General features: G+C 30.9%; 1 protein-coding gene and 1 non-coding gene across 2 annotated transcripts; one reads left to right on the top strand and one right to left on the bottom strand.

Moving 5' to 3' along the window:
* Positions 1 to 261: 261 nt before the first annotated feature.
* Positions 262 to 333, bottom strand: Trnag-gcc (transfer RNA glycine (anticodon GCC)). The gene has a single exon. It is a non-coding gene; the product is annotated as a tRNA-Gly (tRNA).
* Positions 334 to 15,761: 15,428 nt separating this feature from the next.
* On the top strand, positions 15,762 to 19,136 carry LOC132736611 (neuronal acetylcholine receptor subunit beta-4-like). Its single transcript, XM_060723774.1, has 4 exons — positions 15,762 to 16,055; positions 16,789 to 17,029; positions 17,373 to 17,470; positions 17,853 to 19,136. Exons 1-4 carry the CDS (start codon positions 15,847 to 15,849, stop codon positions 18,649 to 18,651), a joined length of 1,347 nt encoding a protein of 448 aa, XP_060579757.1. The 5' UTR covers positions 15,762 to 15,846; the 3' UTR covers positions 18,652 to 19,136.
* Positions 19,137 to 20,845: the final 1,709 nt, after the last annotated feature.

Below are 20,845 nucleotides of genomic sequence, written 5' to 3'. Positions count from 1 at the left end.
TTGTAAATGCCAAATGTTAAAGTTGTTGCCAATAAATATTTTCGGCATAGAAAGATAATATCAAAAACAACATATTAGGTTTTCTAGTGAATTGTATTTGGTAATTAAAATATTATATGTGATCTTTGCTTAAATCAGAACGTCTGAAATATTCCTATGTTAAATTATTTTTCGTTTGGTAAATACACTTCATTTTTGGGAAAATTATTTAAGTAGAGATAAGCAATTGAAACATATCCAATGGAAAGAACCAAAACATTAAGGGGACACCCGGGTTAGAACCGGGGACCTCTCAATCGGCAGTCGAATGCGCTACCACTGAGCTATATCCCCATAATTATACAAGTATTAATGCATTTTGATTTGGTGTACATATGATTTTATTTGTTGCTATTGATGCTGGTTTATTTTTGCTGATGTTTTATCTATTTATGATTATTTTAAATGCATTTACTTTTACCGCCAACAAGTAATGTCTCCAACAAGCTAATCAACATGTTCTCACATGTTTTACCGGTTTGTTGAATATTGATATAAAATTAAATTGATTACAAAGATTTCAAACGAAAAAATAAGAATATGGTTATTTTTCGACAAAGTTTATGAGAGCGCACAATTTAGAAAAATATAATGAGGCAGTGTTTTTATAATTAAGGTAATTTTAATATTTTAACATAAACGTCAGTCACGTTAGAGAATTCAATCATCTAAAATATATTTCTTATTGAACTCGACTTTACAGCGAGGAAATAAGCATGTTAGTATAATTTATTGAATAAATAATGAAAAAACGACCTCTAACATTTAAATGGTTTGTATGTATTAATTGTTCCATATTATTAATTGGAAAAAGTTTTATTAAGCCAACGTTTTGTCCATTTAACAACAAAGAATTCTTTTCACGTGAAGAATGTAGCACTATATAAAACTATTTTTAAAAAAAAGGCAAAATGTGAACGAACTAGTATTTTGCCTATCATACGAACTACTTTTTACTATAATTGTATTTATTGTCCAAAAGCAACATAATTAGTTTTGGGTTTTCGGGTTTTTAAAGGGCCCAAATAAAAAATTTTTTTTAGAAATTAAAAAAAGGTGGAAAAAACTAAAATAATGTTTTTTTTTGAAACTTTTATGTGCAAATGGCCCTTTAAATGGAAAGGCCCGAAAAAACAAATTATCCAACCCAATTTACAGTACTTTTTTTAACGGGGGAACCCCCACTTGGGGTTTTAAAAATAGTCCAAAGGAAAAAAATTTAAAAATTTTGCTTATTCCCCTTAAAACAAAAAAAAAACCAGGGGCCCAAACTTTCTTGCAAAAAACGGGGAAAAAAACCCCATTTTCCCCAAAAAATTTTGAATAAATTTTTTAATAAGGCCCTTTTCCATGTTTTGCCCAAAAACCGCTCCTTTTTTTTTTGGGCTTTTTTTCCCCGGCTCCCCCCCTTTCCCGGGAGGGCCCCCTTTGGTTTTTGTTGCTTGAGGTTTTGGGTTGGAGAAGGGTTTTTTTGGGAAACATTTCTTTTCATACCTTGATTTTTTTGTATTTTTTTCAGGGAAATTTTTGCCCTTTCCTCGGTTAAATTTTCCCCCCCAAATCCAAAATGCAAAAGGGCCTTAAAATTTAAATTAAATTAAAAAATGTTTGGGACCTGGGCATTTTTTCTAAAAGGGCCTAACGTTTTAACCTTTATATGTCAATGTTGGAAATTTAAGTGTCTAATGGGGTTGGCCCTGGAATATTTTTAAAGACAATTTTTCTAAATTATTTTAAAAGGGATTAATTTTCCTTTTTAAACGATGCCATCATTAATTATTCAGCCCCCACCTTTTTAGATTTAAACTTTCCAGACACTTTATTATAGTCAATGCAAAATTAAAAGGCAGTAAAATAAATAAATTTTTAAAAATATAAAAGAATTTTTATTTGGGGAAAATTGGAAAATTAAAACCATCCCCAAAGATTTTTTAGGGAAATCACTTTACACAGTAAATGTTCCCCAAAACCAATATAAAATTTTTTAAACCTTATTCTTATTCGAAAACTTTTTACTTTTTTAAAAATAAAAAGGGTTTTTTTGGGGGGGAGATAAATAACCTAGGGATTATTTGAAAAGAAAACAAACAGAAAAATGATAGGCTACAAAAGAAAAAAAATATAGGGCCCCCAAAAAGTTAATGTTTTCTTTAAAAAAATTTGATATATTTGCATATATTAGCCATTTTAAACAAAATTTGGGGAAGGGATATACCGTATATTTTTGCAAATTGCACAGTTCCAAATAACTGTTACACAAATTCTATGATACTGTTGCACATTTCTACATTACTAGTTTACAATTCTGTGGTACTTTTGTAAAATTCTACGTTACTATTTCACAATTCTACGTTGCGGGATATACCTGGATTTTATTGTGACTGGTGGTACTGGTAGTGTCACCTTGGAAATATCTGAAGTCTTATACGTTGAATATCAATTTTCAATTGCAGACCATTGTTACCATGTTGTTTATCGAAACAGTATGATCAAATTTAGTCACAGCAGGTGGATTTTAAAATATGTTTAGCCTTATTGATAAAATAAATACTTATGCCCATTTAAATGAGAACTTGATTCAGATAGAACAACGGAATATAGTGCTTCGCTTAAGTAAGAGTTTATGAAAAAAGGGGTTTAAAAAATTTTGAAGGATGGGGTTTTACTAGCTAAAAATAAAAATTTGTTTTTTTAGATGGGCAGGGTTTGGTTTTTAAGTGACATTTTTGGCATCTAAAAAAATATAAAACCCAACGGCTTTGGGGGTTGTAAAAAAACTTTTTTTGGGGTAAAAATGTATATTGAATTTTTTTCCCACCCTTTCATTTTCCCTTTTTCAAACCTTCAATATTATCTTTTGTTAATTAATGTCGGTTTTTGAAAGACCCTTCAAATATACACAGCCCCTACCCGGGTATTTTTTTTTCCCTAAAATTACCCTGTACAATTTAATTCTATTTTGTAAATTTACTATTAAATCCAAATCCTTAAATTGTTTTTTAGAATGGCAGAATATTTACCCCTTTTTACAAATTGAATTTCAAAAAAGGGCACAATGAGATTTCAAAATTGCAGTTTTAATTTCAAAAGACCAATGTAAAGTCTTCTTATATTCAGTTCTGCTCCTTTAAATTGTACATCACGTTAAATTAATTTTAGATGGCAATCGGCAGGAAAATAAACTTAAGGCTATTAAAGAGTCGATTTCTTATGTTATCGTGAGACGGTCCTAGCTGTAGTAGTAAACTTACTTTAATTGATTTTCAATAAACACAATTTGATTATACTTAAGCATGTTTATAATAATACTTATATAATCAAGTTTGTTTGCACAATATGGGGTAAGGAGACCTACATAGTTTGAATGTATTTAAAAAGAAACAAATATTTGTTTCAAGTCAATACATACTGTAGACATTAAGGGTTAGTGAACTGAAATTATTTGCTGCGAAGTCATGTAAGGTCAAAGAATATAGATAAAAATGTATAGCTAATAAACAACTTATACGAGGTTTGTTCCAAAAGTTCGCAAAACACGTATTTAAAATAAAACACAGATCGTCATAGTGTTTTTAAAAATCTAAACATATGTAAAGCTTATTTATTTACACTTCGAATTCAGAATTTCATACATTTTATGTCATAGGTTTAAATATAACAAACATTTTACACAATGCAGCAAAGAGGTAATTGTGAGAGTCACGACGTCATTTCGACGTCAACGTAATTCCATGAAATTTAAATCCTTAACCGATGTCACAAAGCCACTATGAATTAATAAAAGACTTCCCGCACGGAAATCGCCTGAAAAATCTTTTTTTAAATTTGATAAGCACTAGTGCAATGTCCAAACCGTAATTCTAACACGACCCGCAATGTTCCCTATTGAGCACAGAAGCACCGAAAGTGTTTATTATACAAAATAAAATCACTGTTGACGTTCTATATTTAGACACGTGACGTAACTATTTTACATGCGACGTAACCACTATAAATACGACGCGCTGAAAATAAGTACGGAAACACACCCGGCGTATTTAATTGGTGCTGCCGTGCTAGAATCGAAGAATATATATATATTGTTTCCTAAAAATTATGCATATTGACATTTCGTGTGCCTATTTTATCATTTCGATTGTTTCATAAGATGAAATTCAAAGAAACACACATATGTGTGTTGTATTAGAATATTCCGTGAACGTCATCTTTCTTTGCTTTTGGATTAGTAAAGCAATATGTGCTAGTAATAACACGTTGGTGTATTATGTCAAATTTTGTAAAAACATCAGTCACACCCCTTAACGCATCGTCAATCCTGCTAATTGTTTCTACAGTTCATGTTTGGTCAACGAAAATCGGCAAAATTGTGAAATACGCCGGTTAGCAAAATTTCGATTCTCTTTATTTATAAAAACTTGAAAAAAAGGAATGACATGTTTTTCGTAAAATTAGCCGTATGACTACAATATTTCATTAGTAAATACGTTTGTATAATCTCAAAATTACTTATTATTTTTGCTTAAAAGAAATAATTGTACTTATTGTCGTGACTTGGAGAAATAAGGTTTATTGTCTGCTGCAGATCACGTATTCAGGTCCCATAAAAATATATTGTATTTATCTACGTTGACAACATTAAGGTCGTTTCCATATCATTTTTTCATTATCCACATGTTGATATTGTGAAACCGGTAGCTGTTTGAATATATTACATTAATTAAACATAGATTTGTTATTACAAATGTTTATTCTGGTCTTTGAACACTGTCTTCGGTGTCTGAAATCTACCAAACTATATTCATTGTGCTTGTGACTCAACTCAATTTCTGTTTGCAAAAGGTTAAGTCAAGGACATCAAGCATTGACTTATATAACGTAACGCGGTCGAAAAAGGTGTGATATTGTCAGCGCAAATAATATCTTGCACAAAATTGTTTACTTATTCAATTATGCTTATTTGCCTACTATGAGGTAATGAGACTTATAAAATCCTTATTGAAAAAATTAACATTCATTTCAGTTAACAGGGGTGGATACAGAACATGGTTTCCTGGGGGGCTGATATATGGGTGGAAGAATTTGACAAAATAATGTAACGGGCGAAAATTGAAGATTGGGCCAGCATCTTTTTCATTTGACAAAAATTGTAATTGATGTATTTATAGCTCATCTTATGATTGGCAATGTACTTTGCTTATATATGAGTATACTAATGTTTTCGTAAATATTTGGGTGATACGGAATTAAGAAAAATATATATGTAATTGGGGTGGGCCTGGGAAGGGTGTCCCCTCCCATAGACCGAGACAATTTTGAAATATGAGGTTGAAAATGGTGTTATTTCCTTGACTTTCTAGTGCTGTTTATGGTACTCTTTTTGGATGGTTTTACAAAACACTGTATTTGGTATAGGTTAGTGTTTACAGGCCAGGGTCTTTCAAAAAGAATTCCCCCTGGTGTTTAGTAGTGAGTATTCACAAAATAACAGCACACTAACCAATGTATGCACAACTGTTGATAAAAATTAATTCAAACACTTGATCAATTTACTCATCTGAATAATAGACGATTTTCCAAAGTAAAGTGGTATTAAAATACTGCCTTCCTAATGTACAAACGAAAATAATTTCAAACACTAGTATTCAATTAGAATTTTTTCCATCAATGAATCCATTTTAGATACTAAAGAGGTCAGTACAATTTAAATTTTATTTAAAAATATAACTGCCATAAAAAGTTATTAAAAGCGTTTAACCAATTATTTGATCTTAATAAAAATCTTAGTAAAACAAGTTATTAAAACGCGATTCCTTTAATATCATCTTTATAAAACTTGCCATCTATTTATTTACTAATAATAATTTTCAATTTCTTTATTTTCTTAATTATAGGAAATGGAAAAACAAAGATAGTAAAATATGATGTACAATGTAACACATCTATTTGCCACTATCTGTGACTATTAATTTTATTAGACCTTTGGAAAGTAATAAACCAATCAATTATGCAGTTTAAACATTGAAGTCATTGAAGCATGTTGATAGATAAAGATCTCTGCCAAGCCCCCAGGCAGGAGATTAACAACTGGATGACAGCAATTACTGTTTTGATAAGGGAGTACACTACAGCCAATAAAGTTTGAAACTGCCAAAAATATATTCCAGCCCAGCTGGTAAACATATCTTTGGGCTGAGCTGGGGGGGGGGGCTGCAGCCCTGAAGCCCGGGCCTGAATCCGCCACTGGTTAAATACCTATTGCAGATATTATCAATTTTATTTGACGTGTAAAACGACATTTGTTAATAGAACAAATAAGTTTAATGTTTAATGTAGAATTATGCGACGTCAATGTATCGAAATGATTATATAATGTTAATAAAGACAACTACAGGTAGTGTTTATGAGACGTTGTTTACTATTCTAACACTCCTCCTGTTTTTGTCACTTTACACAAAGTAGAATAAAAAAATTGGTGTCAAACTGCCAATACATTCGGGTAAGGGACTATATGAATATGCGGCCGTTATTTTTTCTTCCTCGATAAAATAGTTAACTCAACAATAAAACGCATTTTTATTGATATTTTTCATTCTTATTATGTTTATTTTTTTCATTATGATGCTAAATAATATCTTATAAATTATACACTAATGTCACAGGTTTGATAAAATATATATTAGACGAATCGGCGCCAATTCGCGAGCAGTGTTATTGCGACATCATAACTCATTCATAATGGAGCCAGAATGACGTCGTTTTAACACCATACAATCGAGTCTTTAAATTAAGTGAAAACTTGATTTTTTTTCCTTTTTATTTCTTTTTATATCTTTTTATATCAAAACGTTAGTATTGTAGTACGAAATAGAACAACGTTATACGAAATTCGGCAGCAAAAGTAATCTTCGTTAGCGAAAACTATCATTGAATTTAGTAATTTTCCTTATTTTGTCGTGTAAGAATAGAATTATTATTGGTTTGAGCGGTGTATATCGGCTACTTAACACCGGTTTTGTCGTTTTTAATTGAATATTAATTTATTTTGCATCGCATGTTAACATAACATTTATATATTCCTTATTATTATAATTATGTTTATGAGTTTGTAAATCAAATCAATAAGGATGGCAGCGCGAGAAAACTACTTTTATTTAGTGGTATTTAAAATTAGCTTTTCTAGCTGATTGAATTCAGTGAAATCCAATCAATAAAATGACTCAGTGATACTAAAGCATGCACATTTTTTTAAATGCGTATACAGACACCTAGGTGGAATTAAAACAGCATATCAATAATTGTTTTATTTAATTATTTTTTATGCATTGTTTCAGATTGAAATAAAATTTAAGTGAATTTCTATTTAAACTTGATTTATTTCATTAAAACAAATATGAACACACAAGGCCGTCGCACATCGATCTTTATAAGGAAACTCGGTATCTGTTTGTTATACAGTGTTTATTATTCCTTACAAGTGTTTCAATCGTTGTCATACGTAAAACAAAAACCATGTTTAATTATTCAAGTATGGCTACTATTCAAATATAGGGTATTCTTTGTTTGAATTTATGTTTTACAACAGTTTGAAATTGATTATTAAGTTCAATTGATACTTATAGACACTTCAATTACGTTTTGTAGAACACCACGTGAGTTAATTCGACCAAATTAATTTTTTAGAACCATGTCAGGTTATGGAATGCGACCAAGTCTGCGTAAATAATAACACGTACAAATAAATTATAGCTTGATTTTAAGGTAAGCGGACTTTACAAAAACAGACACCCGCACTATGAGAAGCAAAAGTCATTGTCTTTAAAAAAACAAATCATTTGATTTCTCAGTATGTTACTATCTTTACCATATCTGTAATCATACATAAAACATTGTATTTGTTAAACATATCTAACAATATTACGTCAGCAGTATTTCTGTTTTTAACTAAACTATATAATTATAACGATTTTAGCAAATACTGCAAGTTAAAATAACTCAGTTATGGGTACTATATAATTCAAATAAGTTTATCCCTTTTAAAGGTGATCTTTTATTGTGTATATAACGCATGGTTACGTAAAAATATAATATTTTTAAATGTTTAATTTCCACTACTAACATTTGTTGTGAGATTATTGTACGCAAATATATCTTAGGGGTAAGCATTGAAATGAAGCCTTCTCAAAATAATTTTGTACAAGGAATAATATCAAAACATAATATGATTTATTATATGATTATTTTAGAGTTTATATTATTAACAGTATGGTAATAACATGTGTTAGGTAGTCACCTGAAATATTTTTTCTCGTCTTTAATATTATAAGTTATGTTAATAAAATACTTTAATAATGTCAGTGAAATTAAGATACTGTCTAATTATTGTTTTTGAAATATCACCCTGGATATGTAGTATTATGGCCTGAATGCATTACATACTATTAAATCAATGCATTAATATTTACAGTGCAGAATTCGTCTATGGTCAACATTTAATCATGTAGTTTAACTAGCATTTTTTACTTATAGTGTATGTGCGGTACAGATGGTTTGTAAAATGATGTTACGTAAACAAATTTAATTGTTAATTTTTAGATTATGGCGGACAATTAGAAACACCTTATGCTTTCAGAAGTCACAGCTCAGAAGTCGTCAATCATAGCCTAATAATATTGACAAAGATGAAGAAAAAGTAAAACCATAATAGTACTTACAAAAAATGATGATTGTTTCTTAATACACTAGCAATAAGCTTCAGTGGTGTGATATTTTTTCTTGCCAATTTTTTATTGTCCATCGGGATCATTGATGCCAACACTATTTAGTGTTGAGAATAGAGTATCGCTCAAGCCGGTGCAAGGGGTCGTGAAGGATGTTGCACTTATTCATTATCCGTCATGTACAGACTCAATTCAACCGATTCTACAATTTTCATGTAATTTTGTTGTAATTGATACTTTCGAGGGATCACTTTGTTTCAAGATTAATAATATATTAATAAGTAACAGTTAGTTAACCTCACCAATACAAGAGCTTTGCTCAATTCATTGTTGTCAATCATATAAATAGGAAACGTTCCAAGCCATTAAAGTACCGTCTGACTGTGATCCACCATGAAATTGACATTGTCAGATATCTTAATTAAGTGTATTCCAATATGTCTACAAAACAACCATAATATTTTTATCATATTTTATAATGTAGTGTTTATTTTTATTTACTTAAAGATCATCAATAAACGTTTGATTTATAGCCCAGACATTTATCACTCAAACATAACAATGAAAAAGAAGATGCTTTTTTGCTGCTTCACATTTTTATTAGTTTTAGATACAATTGTATAACTTATTACTTTCATTTCCCGATAAGAAAACAATAATATGTAAATTTTTCAATTTCATTGTTATACAGCTTATGCTCATTAAATGCCTCAGAAATGAATTCATTGTTCCTCTTATGAAAGGGCAAACATGAGTTTCTAAATGTTAAAATAACGGTTGTAGAACATGTTAGATACGTATCATAACAAAAATGTGGAAATACCTGTAATAAAGTTAGCAACATGCAAAAAATACAAAATCACTATAACTACATTAATTAACAAAAGCAATAGAAGCAAAAGTTGTCTGAGGTACTTGGCAAATTAGCAAAAAATAATAAGCTATAAATAAATTCTGCAAATTTCGCCTGCTGATGATGGAACGTCAATTTTAAACTTTAAAATTGACAAAATGAAATACAAGTACTATACTACACCCTTCGCTAGGTAGGATCTGAGTACATCGCATTTGGTCTTGCCTCAATTTGACCTTTTGATTAGCCAATCAAATCATTGGCTTCAAAATGCGTAGGTGTAAGTCATGAATCTCCGTCATAAAACAGTCATTATCGGAAATTTCAATGTAAACGTTACGTATCGATAAGAAACGGAGCGAAACCATGATCTGATTTTAATAAGATCGCTGCTTCAGTTAGCCAACTTCCAGACATCTTTAGAATGCAGCACACACGAAAGACACGAAGAAGACTATATGAACCGTGTCATGACATTTCCAACATAGTGGTCAAATGACGTAATCGTAGAAACGCGACGTCAAAATTGACGCCAATATTTCTTAATATATTTATTTATTAACACGTCAATTGCAAACTGATAATATCGTTAATGAATATATGCAAGCGTCCGGCAATGTATTTGTACATTCAAATATCTCTTTATCTGTATAATCACATCACGGTCAAGTATGCTTGGTTCGTTTTTGGCCCATTCGTGTTTGCTTATTCATTCGGTTTAACCCCCGCAGACATGCATTTACACAATTTTAGCATATTTTATGTCTGAAGTACACATATTTTGAGTTTTATTGCTCTTCCATACATGTGGCTATACAGAGAATAATAAACAATTGCAATGGATGATTTGATCAGTAAAAGGTTTTGTGTTCTGCTTTTATGGCGAAACCTGATAATTTTAATTTTAACATTGTTGTTTTCTTTATCGTGTTGGTGTTTTAAAATGATAATCAAAAACAGAGATATTGTTTAAAATATGTTTAAATAAATTAGGAATCGAACGTACTACCTCTGTAATCCGCCCACTAAGCTACCTGTTTAGGAATTACTGTTGCTTAACGATAAGATATTTTTTGTCAACAGTTTGGGCTGTTACTTGAAATTAATTATAGCTGTGATATGTTGCTGTACAGATCTTAATATCCGTTCCCAAGGGACTCGCCAGGTTCCCGAAGGACGGATATTCCAATCCGATTGGAAATTTATGTCCTTACACCCGTAACTATTTTCGTACAGTAGCGTATGAAATTACAACTTCATTCACAACGGCGAAATAACGTCATCCAAAGCATGCCATTGTATAGCACGCGACTCATCTGGCACCCCCATGACAGATGAAATATCCGGCATGGGTAAAATTTACGGAAACACCAGTCTGATATGCAAGAAATACTCCGTCAAATCAGTATACTAGTTTATGTTTATAAATGAAAGTCTGGGTTTCTATTTAGTGATATAAAACCCATAGTATTCAGAGTATATCACTCATAGTGTTGTTAACATAGCTTTGCCGATTTTTGTGGCCTACGTATTAAAGATATACTATGCTCAAATTTCATATTTGAAAATATTTATGATTGCCACACAATCTCTTTGTAAATATAAAATAAACATGTTTTAACTTCACACAAAGTAGATATGTGGTGATTTAAATTCTACACACTATAGGTACTAGGTGGTTACAATATGAATATATAGTGTCATTAAAAAACTGGCAGTTTTTTTTAAGAAAAGACCAAATTAACATGACCTGTAATAAGGAACGCAGCTTCCAATACACAATTTATTCATTCTTTTATTAAAATTGGTTATATTCGGTAAGAATTACATTGATTTCAATAAATTTCTGTGATAAAAATATTTTACGCAAGGATGTGCATAGTTACTGTATATCTTTAAGTTATGATTCCGTAAGTTTTCCTATAAATGTATTGTGTATCTTGTTCTTTCAAAACATATTTCTCGATTCAATGACAATTACTGAACTAAAGTAATTTTGTTCCTCCGCAATGATGACATTATTCCGCTGTTAAACTCATTTTTTAAGTAACAACTGCACTGATAAACTTTTTCGGGAAACCTTTAACATTTGCTCAATCGTATTTTAAGTATCATAAGAAAGAGAATTTCAAGGAAATTTATGAGTTGACAAATTTAATTTCATCTGTTCAAACGACACTTGATATATTGTCCTTGCGACAGTGAACACTTTCAGGCTTACTTACTTTAAGAAATTAGACAATAATCCCATTTAGTCTTTCGATTGTTATTGTATTTCCAATGTCAAGTTGTTTTCCAAGTATTTCTCTTTAATCATATACATGTATATAGTAACATGTAGAGGCTGATATACATTATATAAATCAGAATAAACACTTTAATGTCAATAGAATAAGGAAGATATTACATTACGTTGGTATCATTGTTTAACTTAACGGATATAAAATAATAAGAGTATATAATTAAGAGACAAGTGTTCTGTTAAGTGAATGTGAGAAAGACACTTGAAGTTGTTGAAATACATTCCTGCTTTATATAAAATTAAATGGGAAGAAAATAAACCGAAATAATTTTAATTTTGTCTTGTTTTATAATACATGTAATTATTGCAATACCAGTTTTAGTCTCTGAGAATATGGCATCGTAAATTGTTGAAAGAAGCCGGAAATGGATGATAATCAGGTAAAACTGAATGAAAATTGAGTGATTCTGACTAAATTGGATAATTTCAGTAAAATTACAGCTACGTGCTGAATGACCCCGAAAAACATAGTGTTATGATATCGTTAAAGCAGCATACCTCACGGAAAATGTATTTAAAAGTACAATATTGTGAAGTGAACAAAGGAAGCAGTTTTCACATTGCAAACGACACTTACAATCTACGTAAAATAGCCCCAACTGTATTATATTGTTGATTGCTTTGTTTTTTGTTTCTTTTTGTTCTTGTTTTTTTTTTCAATATGGTATACATGTATACATATACAATTATATAATCACACAACGACGTGTCAAACCATCAACATGTCCATACGCACTTCTTTGTGTGATATAACACAGCATATTTACAGAACAACTAAATATTCTCTATTTACATGTACGCACATTTTTGGGTAAAAAGTTTATGACTATTTACGGTAATACCGCCGTCCTAGAACCTATCAGATGACCTTCGTATCGACCATTATTCCAGAACAATTTCTCGTAAAAAAGACAAATATTACCGAAGCTTGACTGAGCATTCAGATTTTTTTCACCATATTTCTACTGCGTTACTAACACAGTAAGGGCTATTTTCTATATATCTAAAATTTTCATGAAAATTACAGCAAAAATCTTGAGCGTGCTGCTTTGAGGATATGATGTCACACTAACGCAGTATTAAAATTGTATGTTTATATCATGTCTTGGCAATAAGATAATTCTTGAATGTAAATTCAAAAAGTTATATCTCATTTTTTATTTATTCCTGCAATTTTTTGAAACATAAATGTTGGTATTTCTGTGCACATTCATTACCTGAGTATTTTGACCTTATATAAGGATGGTTCCACATACTATATTCAAAAATGCACATCGTATAATGATATATTGACATCATATAAAGACATATTGACATCAAATATTGTGCAGTTGACTACATATAAAGATGGATCCACATAATATATTAATGAGTGCACATTGTATACGGAAAAATTGACTAAATATATTGCTTGTTGGACATAACAACGTTCAGGTTTATAATAATAAGACAGTCAAGGCTTTCCATATACTTGTATATATCTATTCGTGCAACAAGTCGTTACATGTACTTAAGATGGCTTACAATTGACACGGTACTCTTTAACAATAAAAATGTGAGCTTCGTCGTTAGTAACGTTAATAATTTACATACTAAGATACATGTATATAGGAGTTTATTACCCTTCCAGATTTTTTCCGCCTTTTTGATTGGATATTGATCACCCGAAAGAAATTGATATAACCGAGCCAGACGGGTAATATACGCACTAAATTTCCCCGTTTGGTACCCAACGTTGTAAACAACATGCGCCGAGGTGATGTGCGTACGGTTCGATTTTACGCGGTGTAAATTCCGATTTAAAAGCACTTTTTAACTGTCAAATGATCAATATTTACCAAAGTAGAGTAATGATACATATTACCATCAGTATCAAAAACAAATATGACCTTGTGAAAGCTTGATATTAATTTCAAAAAAGTGCGTTCAATAGACTACTCCTTTTCTCTTGTTTACTTTCGTAAGGTACGGGAAAAATACGTCATGTATTTATGTGACGTCATGTTGTGACGAAGAGGTATCCTAAAGGGAATCTTATTTCGACGTTTCATTTGAAACAGCAATGATTTTTTAAAAAATCGTCTAAACTCGGCAGGGGAAGGGTAATAAAATTATTATTTTGGTTTTGGAGTGATATATGTGGATATATTACCTGCCAAGATAAAATATCACCCGCGCCTAACGGCTCGGGTGATATAAAATCTTAACAGGTAATATATCCACATATATCACTCCAAAACCAAAATAACATATAATATGTCAAGCAAAACGATGATGTAGTTTATTCACGTTGCATTTTTAATCCGTCAAATAACACGACGTCACTTATAATGTTAAAAAGCGTTATAAATCAAGTTTTCTTTGTCTAATAATAATAAAATTTGTCTTAAATGATTTAGAAAAGATTGCATTTTGAGAATCTTTGAAAAAAGTAAAATGTCAAATATGACAACTATGTTGGAAATGTCATGTCACGGCTCATATGTCTTTAAAATATGTGAGTAAGAAAAAACAACAACAAAAAATCACATTTTATATAACGTAAATTTACGAGGATTAGTCAAAGTACACGTACACTGTCACCAATAGTGGTAAATGGTTCACCCTAGTTACCCCTATGTAAACTGTTTAAGGCCGTCATGCGAAATAAACCTTCTGTTTAACAATAAAACATTGGTATGTATGAACTTAAAAATTGATCAGGACTATATTGTTATTTTACGAGGGTTATCACAGAAGTAAAGACTTTAATCATAACTGCTTTATTTACACTCATGTCGAAAATTTCTACTTGAAAATAATTTAATTTTTATCATCTTTAAAACGCTCTATATCGAAATTCTTTCTTTTTTGAAAATCGATGCGTTTCCAAGGTAACATGTGTGACGGTCGGCGAACTCAAAATTTTATGTCGTCAAGAGAGAATTTGCCCTCTTTAAACCTTACAAAGACGTACTAACGGCACGTTTTTGCGCTCAAAATTTTTCTGCTTCCAGATGACGCTAAAACGTCATTTTCTGTTTGTTTGGACTCCATAACATTATCAGTAGCTGAAAAACAGCACTGTCTACGCTGAGAAAATAGTTATGACGACAACCGGCAACGTCAATCTACGGGCGCTCCGTTCTGCCATGTACATAGGAAAATAGACCTACAAATGGGTTCAGGAGGCCGGAAAATTTAAATGCTGCCGTTCAATAGTGTTTAGATGATAAGTAGTTGCTCTCCTGTCTGCAATTGTCACTTGTAAAGCTGATTAGAGTACAGATTGACATAATCCGCAGGTTAAAAGCTAGAAACTTAGCCGCAGCATATCTAAGGATACAGATTTTCGGATACTGCAAGATCTGAATATGAGCTAGATTGGTACCCCGACTTCTCACCGTAGACCTAAAGACCTAGTGCGTTGAGTCATTGTTAAAATTTCTTGACCGTTACTAGGAAGAAGGCGATACGTTTCTAGACAGAAAAGTCACCAAGGAAAAAGCTTGACTATGAAATTATGACCCAGATATAACGGCCAAGACGTCCATTTGTAAAATACAAAGCAAACAACCGCCAATCAGGAGGCAAGCACATGTGTGTCTTCTTTATGGACAGACAGAGAGGAGTTGATGACGGAAACTCGTCCTTCATTTTGCCACTTTTTTTACAAATAGGCCGCACGCCACAGGAAGAGTGTTCGCACTGGCGGAGACTAGGCAGAGAAAAAGCGCTGTAAGCGATGTCATTTATTGTTTGAGTTTACTAATGATATCTTAAGTTACAACGGTTGTCTCTCTACTTCTGCGACAACCCTCATACAATCCTATAAATACCGGCTTGTTCATCGATCATGTTTACGTTTTACGACCGGGCTTCATATAGTACACACGATACACTGTTTAAGAATTGTATGGTAACTTCGTTCAAAATACATCCACAGCGGATTGGAGATGTTTAATAGACACGTCATCCTGTTCATAATTTGGAACAATCTCGTTATGATTTTTGCTCAGGATTACACTAAAGAACCACCAGGTACTGTGGTACCTCCATCCACAACGGGGATGACTGCAGAATCGCAAACTGATGATAAGGACACTGATAACGTTGGATCAGATCTGGATGGGATGAAGGCGTTATTTAATGCAACTTTATCAGAGTAAGATAAATGTTTATTGTAAGATTTACAGTAATCAACCAATCTACAATATTTTAAACCATAAAAGATATTGAGATTTTGAAGGATTATCGTTAGATTGAATATATTGTTGTAATGAATGTTACGTTTTATTTAACAGATGTTTGTTCATTGACAATTTAAATTTACTTCATGTACTTGCCGACAATGTGCCATATTGTGTGATATTTATATGCACTTTAAGTATTGTTATAATGAATTGCTGTTTGAGTCTTAAATTGTTTTTAAACTACCAAATGAATTTTTTTAACGAATTCAAGTCACAATTGGTTATCACAAACACAATCTTTTATTGTGATAAGATTAATACCGTCGTATATAAGTGCATAATATACTCCAGCAGTGCCTTAATTGCTATTCTTTGAGGCATTTTATTATTTGTTTGTGTACTTTATAGCTTCAAAAATGTAATCATTGGCCATTTACTTGAACTATGTTTTTATTATGCAAGTCAAAATACTATGGTTACATTTTGCTACGTTTGCGGCAAATTATTTGACGTTTTCAAGTAAAATTCACCTTACATGCTCAAAACCATAAAATAAACATTATTATAACATTTATGTTTGCCTTTACTAATAAAGTTAAATTTCTGAAGCCTAATGTGCCCTTAGAAAAAAAAATCCTATTTTTTAAATAATCATTTGTATTTTATTTAAATCATTTCTGATAGTTACATTATTTGTTTCCTTAGCTATGACACAAGAATCCGGCCACGAATCGACCAATCACATGTTGTAAATGTTAACACTACATTCGTGCCACAGAGTGTTCTGCATTTTGATACATCCGAACAGAAATTCTCTGTCCTCGGTTACTTCAAGATCGAATGGAAAGACGAAGTGATCACATGGAATCCTGACGATTTTGCGGGGACAAATTATATAAAAGTCCCAATTTCCGAAATATGGACTCCTAGCCTAATAATTCTGAAGGTATTCTATTCTATTTGATCTTCGATGAATTGTGTATCTTGTTGTTTTTGTAAAAACATCGAATTGTCTACTTCTAGTCAATTCTTTTAAAAGCTAAAATACATTTTGATTGTGTTTTCTTTCTTTGTGTCATTGTATTCGGAAAACAATAATAGAAATAATGATTTTGTCTTAAGAGTCTTTGCACAATAACAAATTACGTCATTGCCAATAAGCAGTTTTAAAAGAACAGTATATACTGATTTGATTAAAATTCTCCATACCAGTTCAACGGATTTTCATTGTTAATTCAATAATGTCTGATTGCAGTAAATGATATCAAAATGAATGCTTTCTTCTATAGGCCTTTGACGGTGACGGTGTTGTTGGAAATGCAAAAACAGACATTGCTAAAATCTGGTCTGACGGGTCTGTTCAATGGGTTCCAGAGAGTATATATAGGTATCTAAATCACTATATTTGATGAGAAAACAAAACACGTTAATGCAATTGAGTGCTGATATTTAAGCATTTTTTTCAATTCGATATTACACAATTTAAGGTACTGTTTATATAAGAATTACACTATTAATTAGATTTATTTGTATTGTAAATTAAATGTAACACTTTGATTCTGCATTAAGTGTCAAATGTTCTTTTTATTGCAACGTCAGTTATGTAACATTTATTTTAAAATGACAAATGAATTTAACGCTAGATTGTGGACAGAGAATACTGCCGAATTATTTATCAGATACAATAAGGTATTTAACTAAATACTGACTATCATAATGACCCTTATTTTCCCTTAAATGATTCTGGATATCTTATTTCTTTTTCTCAGCGTAGTTTGCAATGTGAACATCAAGTTATATCCGTTTGATCACCAAGCCTGCACAGTTACATATTACGTTTCTGATGAGACTATAACAACCGTTATGCTTGACCATCCTAAAAGCGTCACTCTGGACGAATACACGGAGAATTCAGCGTGGAAAATAACCAGTCTCAACAAGAGGAAGTACCTTCTGTATAACACATACCACATTGACATAGAATTCCAGCTACAGAGACGACCTAACTTTGCAACATTTACTTTGATTATGCCTCTCCTGATGTTGGCATTTCTTAATATTTGCGTGTTTCTTGTTCCTGTTGGGTCTGGTGAGAAAGGTTCCTTTGCTATTACCATATTCCTTTCTTACGGTATCTTCGTTACAATCGTAAGTGACACTTTACCGGACAACTCCCTTCAAATTTCTTACTTTCTACTCTTTATCATCGTCCTGCTCTTTATGAGCGTTCTTTCCGTCGTGTACACCATCATACAAGCCAAATTTATGTCTAGTATGGGTGACAAAGAATGCAGCATCAAATGTTTTCAACCTAGAAAACCCGTGATAATGAGACCGACACCGTTTGATCCAACAAAAGGGTATACGGATGACGTGAATGATCCAGCAGATTGTAAACCAGTCAGCAGAAATGACGATGATGATGAAATATATACATGGGCAATGTTTCTGGAGAAACTCGACGTGATTCTCTTCATCATCTTCTTTGCTCTGGTACTTTTAGCAACGTCTGCTTTCTTCAGTCTGATGCTGCAAAGAGTAAGCGAGGATAAGTTCAGTAAAACATAGGTGCCATAGACTATCTATATAGAATGTGTGATAAGATGTACATAGCAAAATGTACACAATTTGAGAACCAATTTTAAATTTTATTTGAATAGTTGTTTTACAGTGTGTGTGTTGTTTTCATTTAGATTTACATGAACAATGAATCATAATGAGTAACTAAACACGGACGGCATAAAACAATTGAAAAAGTTACAATAAGACAATAACATTAAGCAGTCATGATCACGTGTATGTGACCTATTACTGATTTTATTGTATGTTTTTATTTAAGTTGGTCTTCAAGGCTACGGCCACTTCAAATCATTTTCACAGAGGATACTTTAGAGGCTGACCTGTTAAAACTTACTGCATAATTATGAATAGAACATTCGGATATTTTTAATTATCGCTTGAACAACACATGTTTGTTATGGCTTTGCATGTCATTCAATATTTATATGTTTATTTGTTTCTCTTTTGTTTATATATTATTCAATGTAAATAGTTATAGTTATTGCATTATTTTTTTCCTGTTTATTTATCGGTTAATACACTTACAGTTTGTTTATTAAATGATTTATTAAAAACTTATTGTTATTGTTCTTTCAATTTTACTGTCCTATGTTTAGCATATAGTCTATACTATTTGAAGTACGTTAAATTGTGGTGTCCAAAATGCACAATCTATCAAATAGATTTAACATTTGACTTCTCTTGTTTTAATTTGTTGTGAATATTTGATATTTGTGTATAACTTCGAAATTTCTAAAACAAACAGTGTATTCATCTACAGTTGGATTTTAATATTTAATCGAATTCGAAAACGATTTACAAAAGATTCAAATCAGAAATCAACATAGCACAACATAGCATATTTTCAAATTTTACATTTGGAAAAGAAACACTCACAAAAAAAAATAAAATTAAATAAAATTAAATAATAATAATAATAATAATTATAATAATAATTAATTATTTAATAATAATAAATTAAACATTAATGATAATAATATTAGTAATAATAATAAATAAATAAAAAAAAGATAATAAGGAGAATTAATCAGCAAAATATCTAGGTCTGTCTGTACGTTGTTGTGTATTGTAAGTTCGTCTAGAAGAAAAAACAAAACATATGATTAATCAAAAGAGAGTGCAACTGAAAATCTGCGACCTTCTGTGCCGGGTTTTGACAATACTTATTTGCAATAATTCAAAGTTTAAAGCATTGAAAAATGAATATTACTAAAGTCGGTCATTTTCTTTATCTATAGAAATACAAATGTGTAAATATTTCATTAGGAAACTAATTCGCATAATAATTTCCTCTTATTCACTTAAAGACATGTTATGCTACAGAAATGCATTTATTATTATTTCTTTAAATCTTTATTTTTTATGTTTAATAATTGTCATTGACCAATTGCCTTAACTATCATTTGCTTTTAGGCATTACATACAGTTATAGTGATTTTGTTTTTTTGTGTGAAAGTCAAAAAATAAATTATAGATTGTTTACACTTTGCTACTGTTATGACCAATTAGTTCAGATTCAGTGAAACATTGCTATTAAGATATTGGTACGGATCAGCTATGGAAAGCTGCATTACACACACTAGATAAAAACAAAAACATGTACTTACATTTAAAATCTCTTACACGTGTTTCAACAAAAGTAAACGGTAGATTATAGTACAAGTTACAAATCTATATTTAGTTATATTAATGTATACATTAATACTGTTACAGTAGCACTTTAAGTTTCTGAAACTGATGGACTGAGACATGTTTTTTAAATCTAATACACTTAATTTCAATAGACACTTTTAGTAATCGTGCATTTTAACATACAATTGCAATACATTTGAAGTATTTAATATATTAACAAGATTTATATTCACACAAACAGCATAACAACCGTTTATTTTGGCAATCAATAAAATAAACAAATTACACAGCAGGTTAATTCTAACAATACAACTCTTTCGTCCATTCTATTGACTATTAAAAGCATAAGTAAATAATTAAGGTTTACATTATAGACATCTATGATTGAGAAATATTTTAATAAATATTTATCGCGTTTGGGTGTTAAAAGTCAATTTTGCAATTGTTTAATGACATAGAAAGATCAAACGTAATTTTACTGTGTATGTGATGTGTTTATTACTTAACTATAACTTAAAACAAATGAAAAGAAACCATAGAAATTCAAACA

The sequence above is a fragment of the Ruditapes philippinarum genome, unplaced genomic scaffold, assembly GCF_026571515.1.
Source record: "Ruditapes philippinarum isolate M1 unplaced genomic scaffold, ASM2657151v2 ctg12961_1_1_1_1, whole genome shotgun sequence".
NCBI lineage: Eukaryota > Metazoa > Mollusca > Bivalvia > Venerida > Veneridae > Ruditapes > Ruditapes philippinarum.
This window is presented reverse-complemented; position numbering and strand designations above follow the sequence as displayed.

Excerpts from the sequence above, each read along its gene's own strand:
- LOC132736611 (XM_060723774.1), top strand. The coding sequence starts at position 15,847 with ATGTTTAATAGACACGTCATCCTGTTCATAATTTGGAACAATCTCGTT. Across the intron at positions 16,056-16,788 it reads TTTAATGCAACTTTATCAGA|CTATGACACAAGAATCCGGC; the intron begins GTAAGATAAATG and ends TTGTTTCCTTAG. Across the intron at positions 17,030-17,372 it reads CTAGCCTAATAATTCTGAAG|GCCTTTGACGGTGACGGTGT; the intron begins GTATTCTATTCT and ends TTTCTTCTATAG.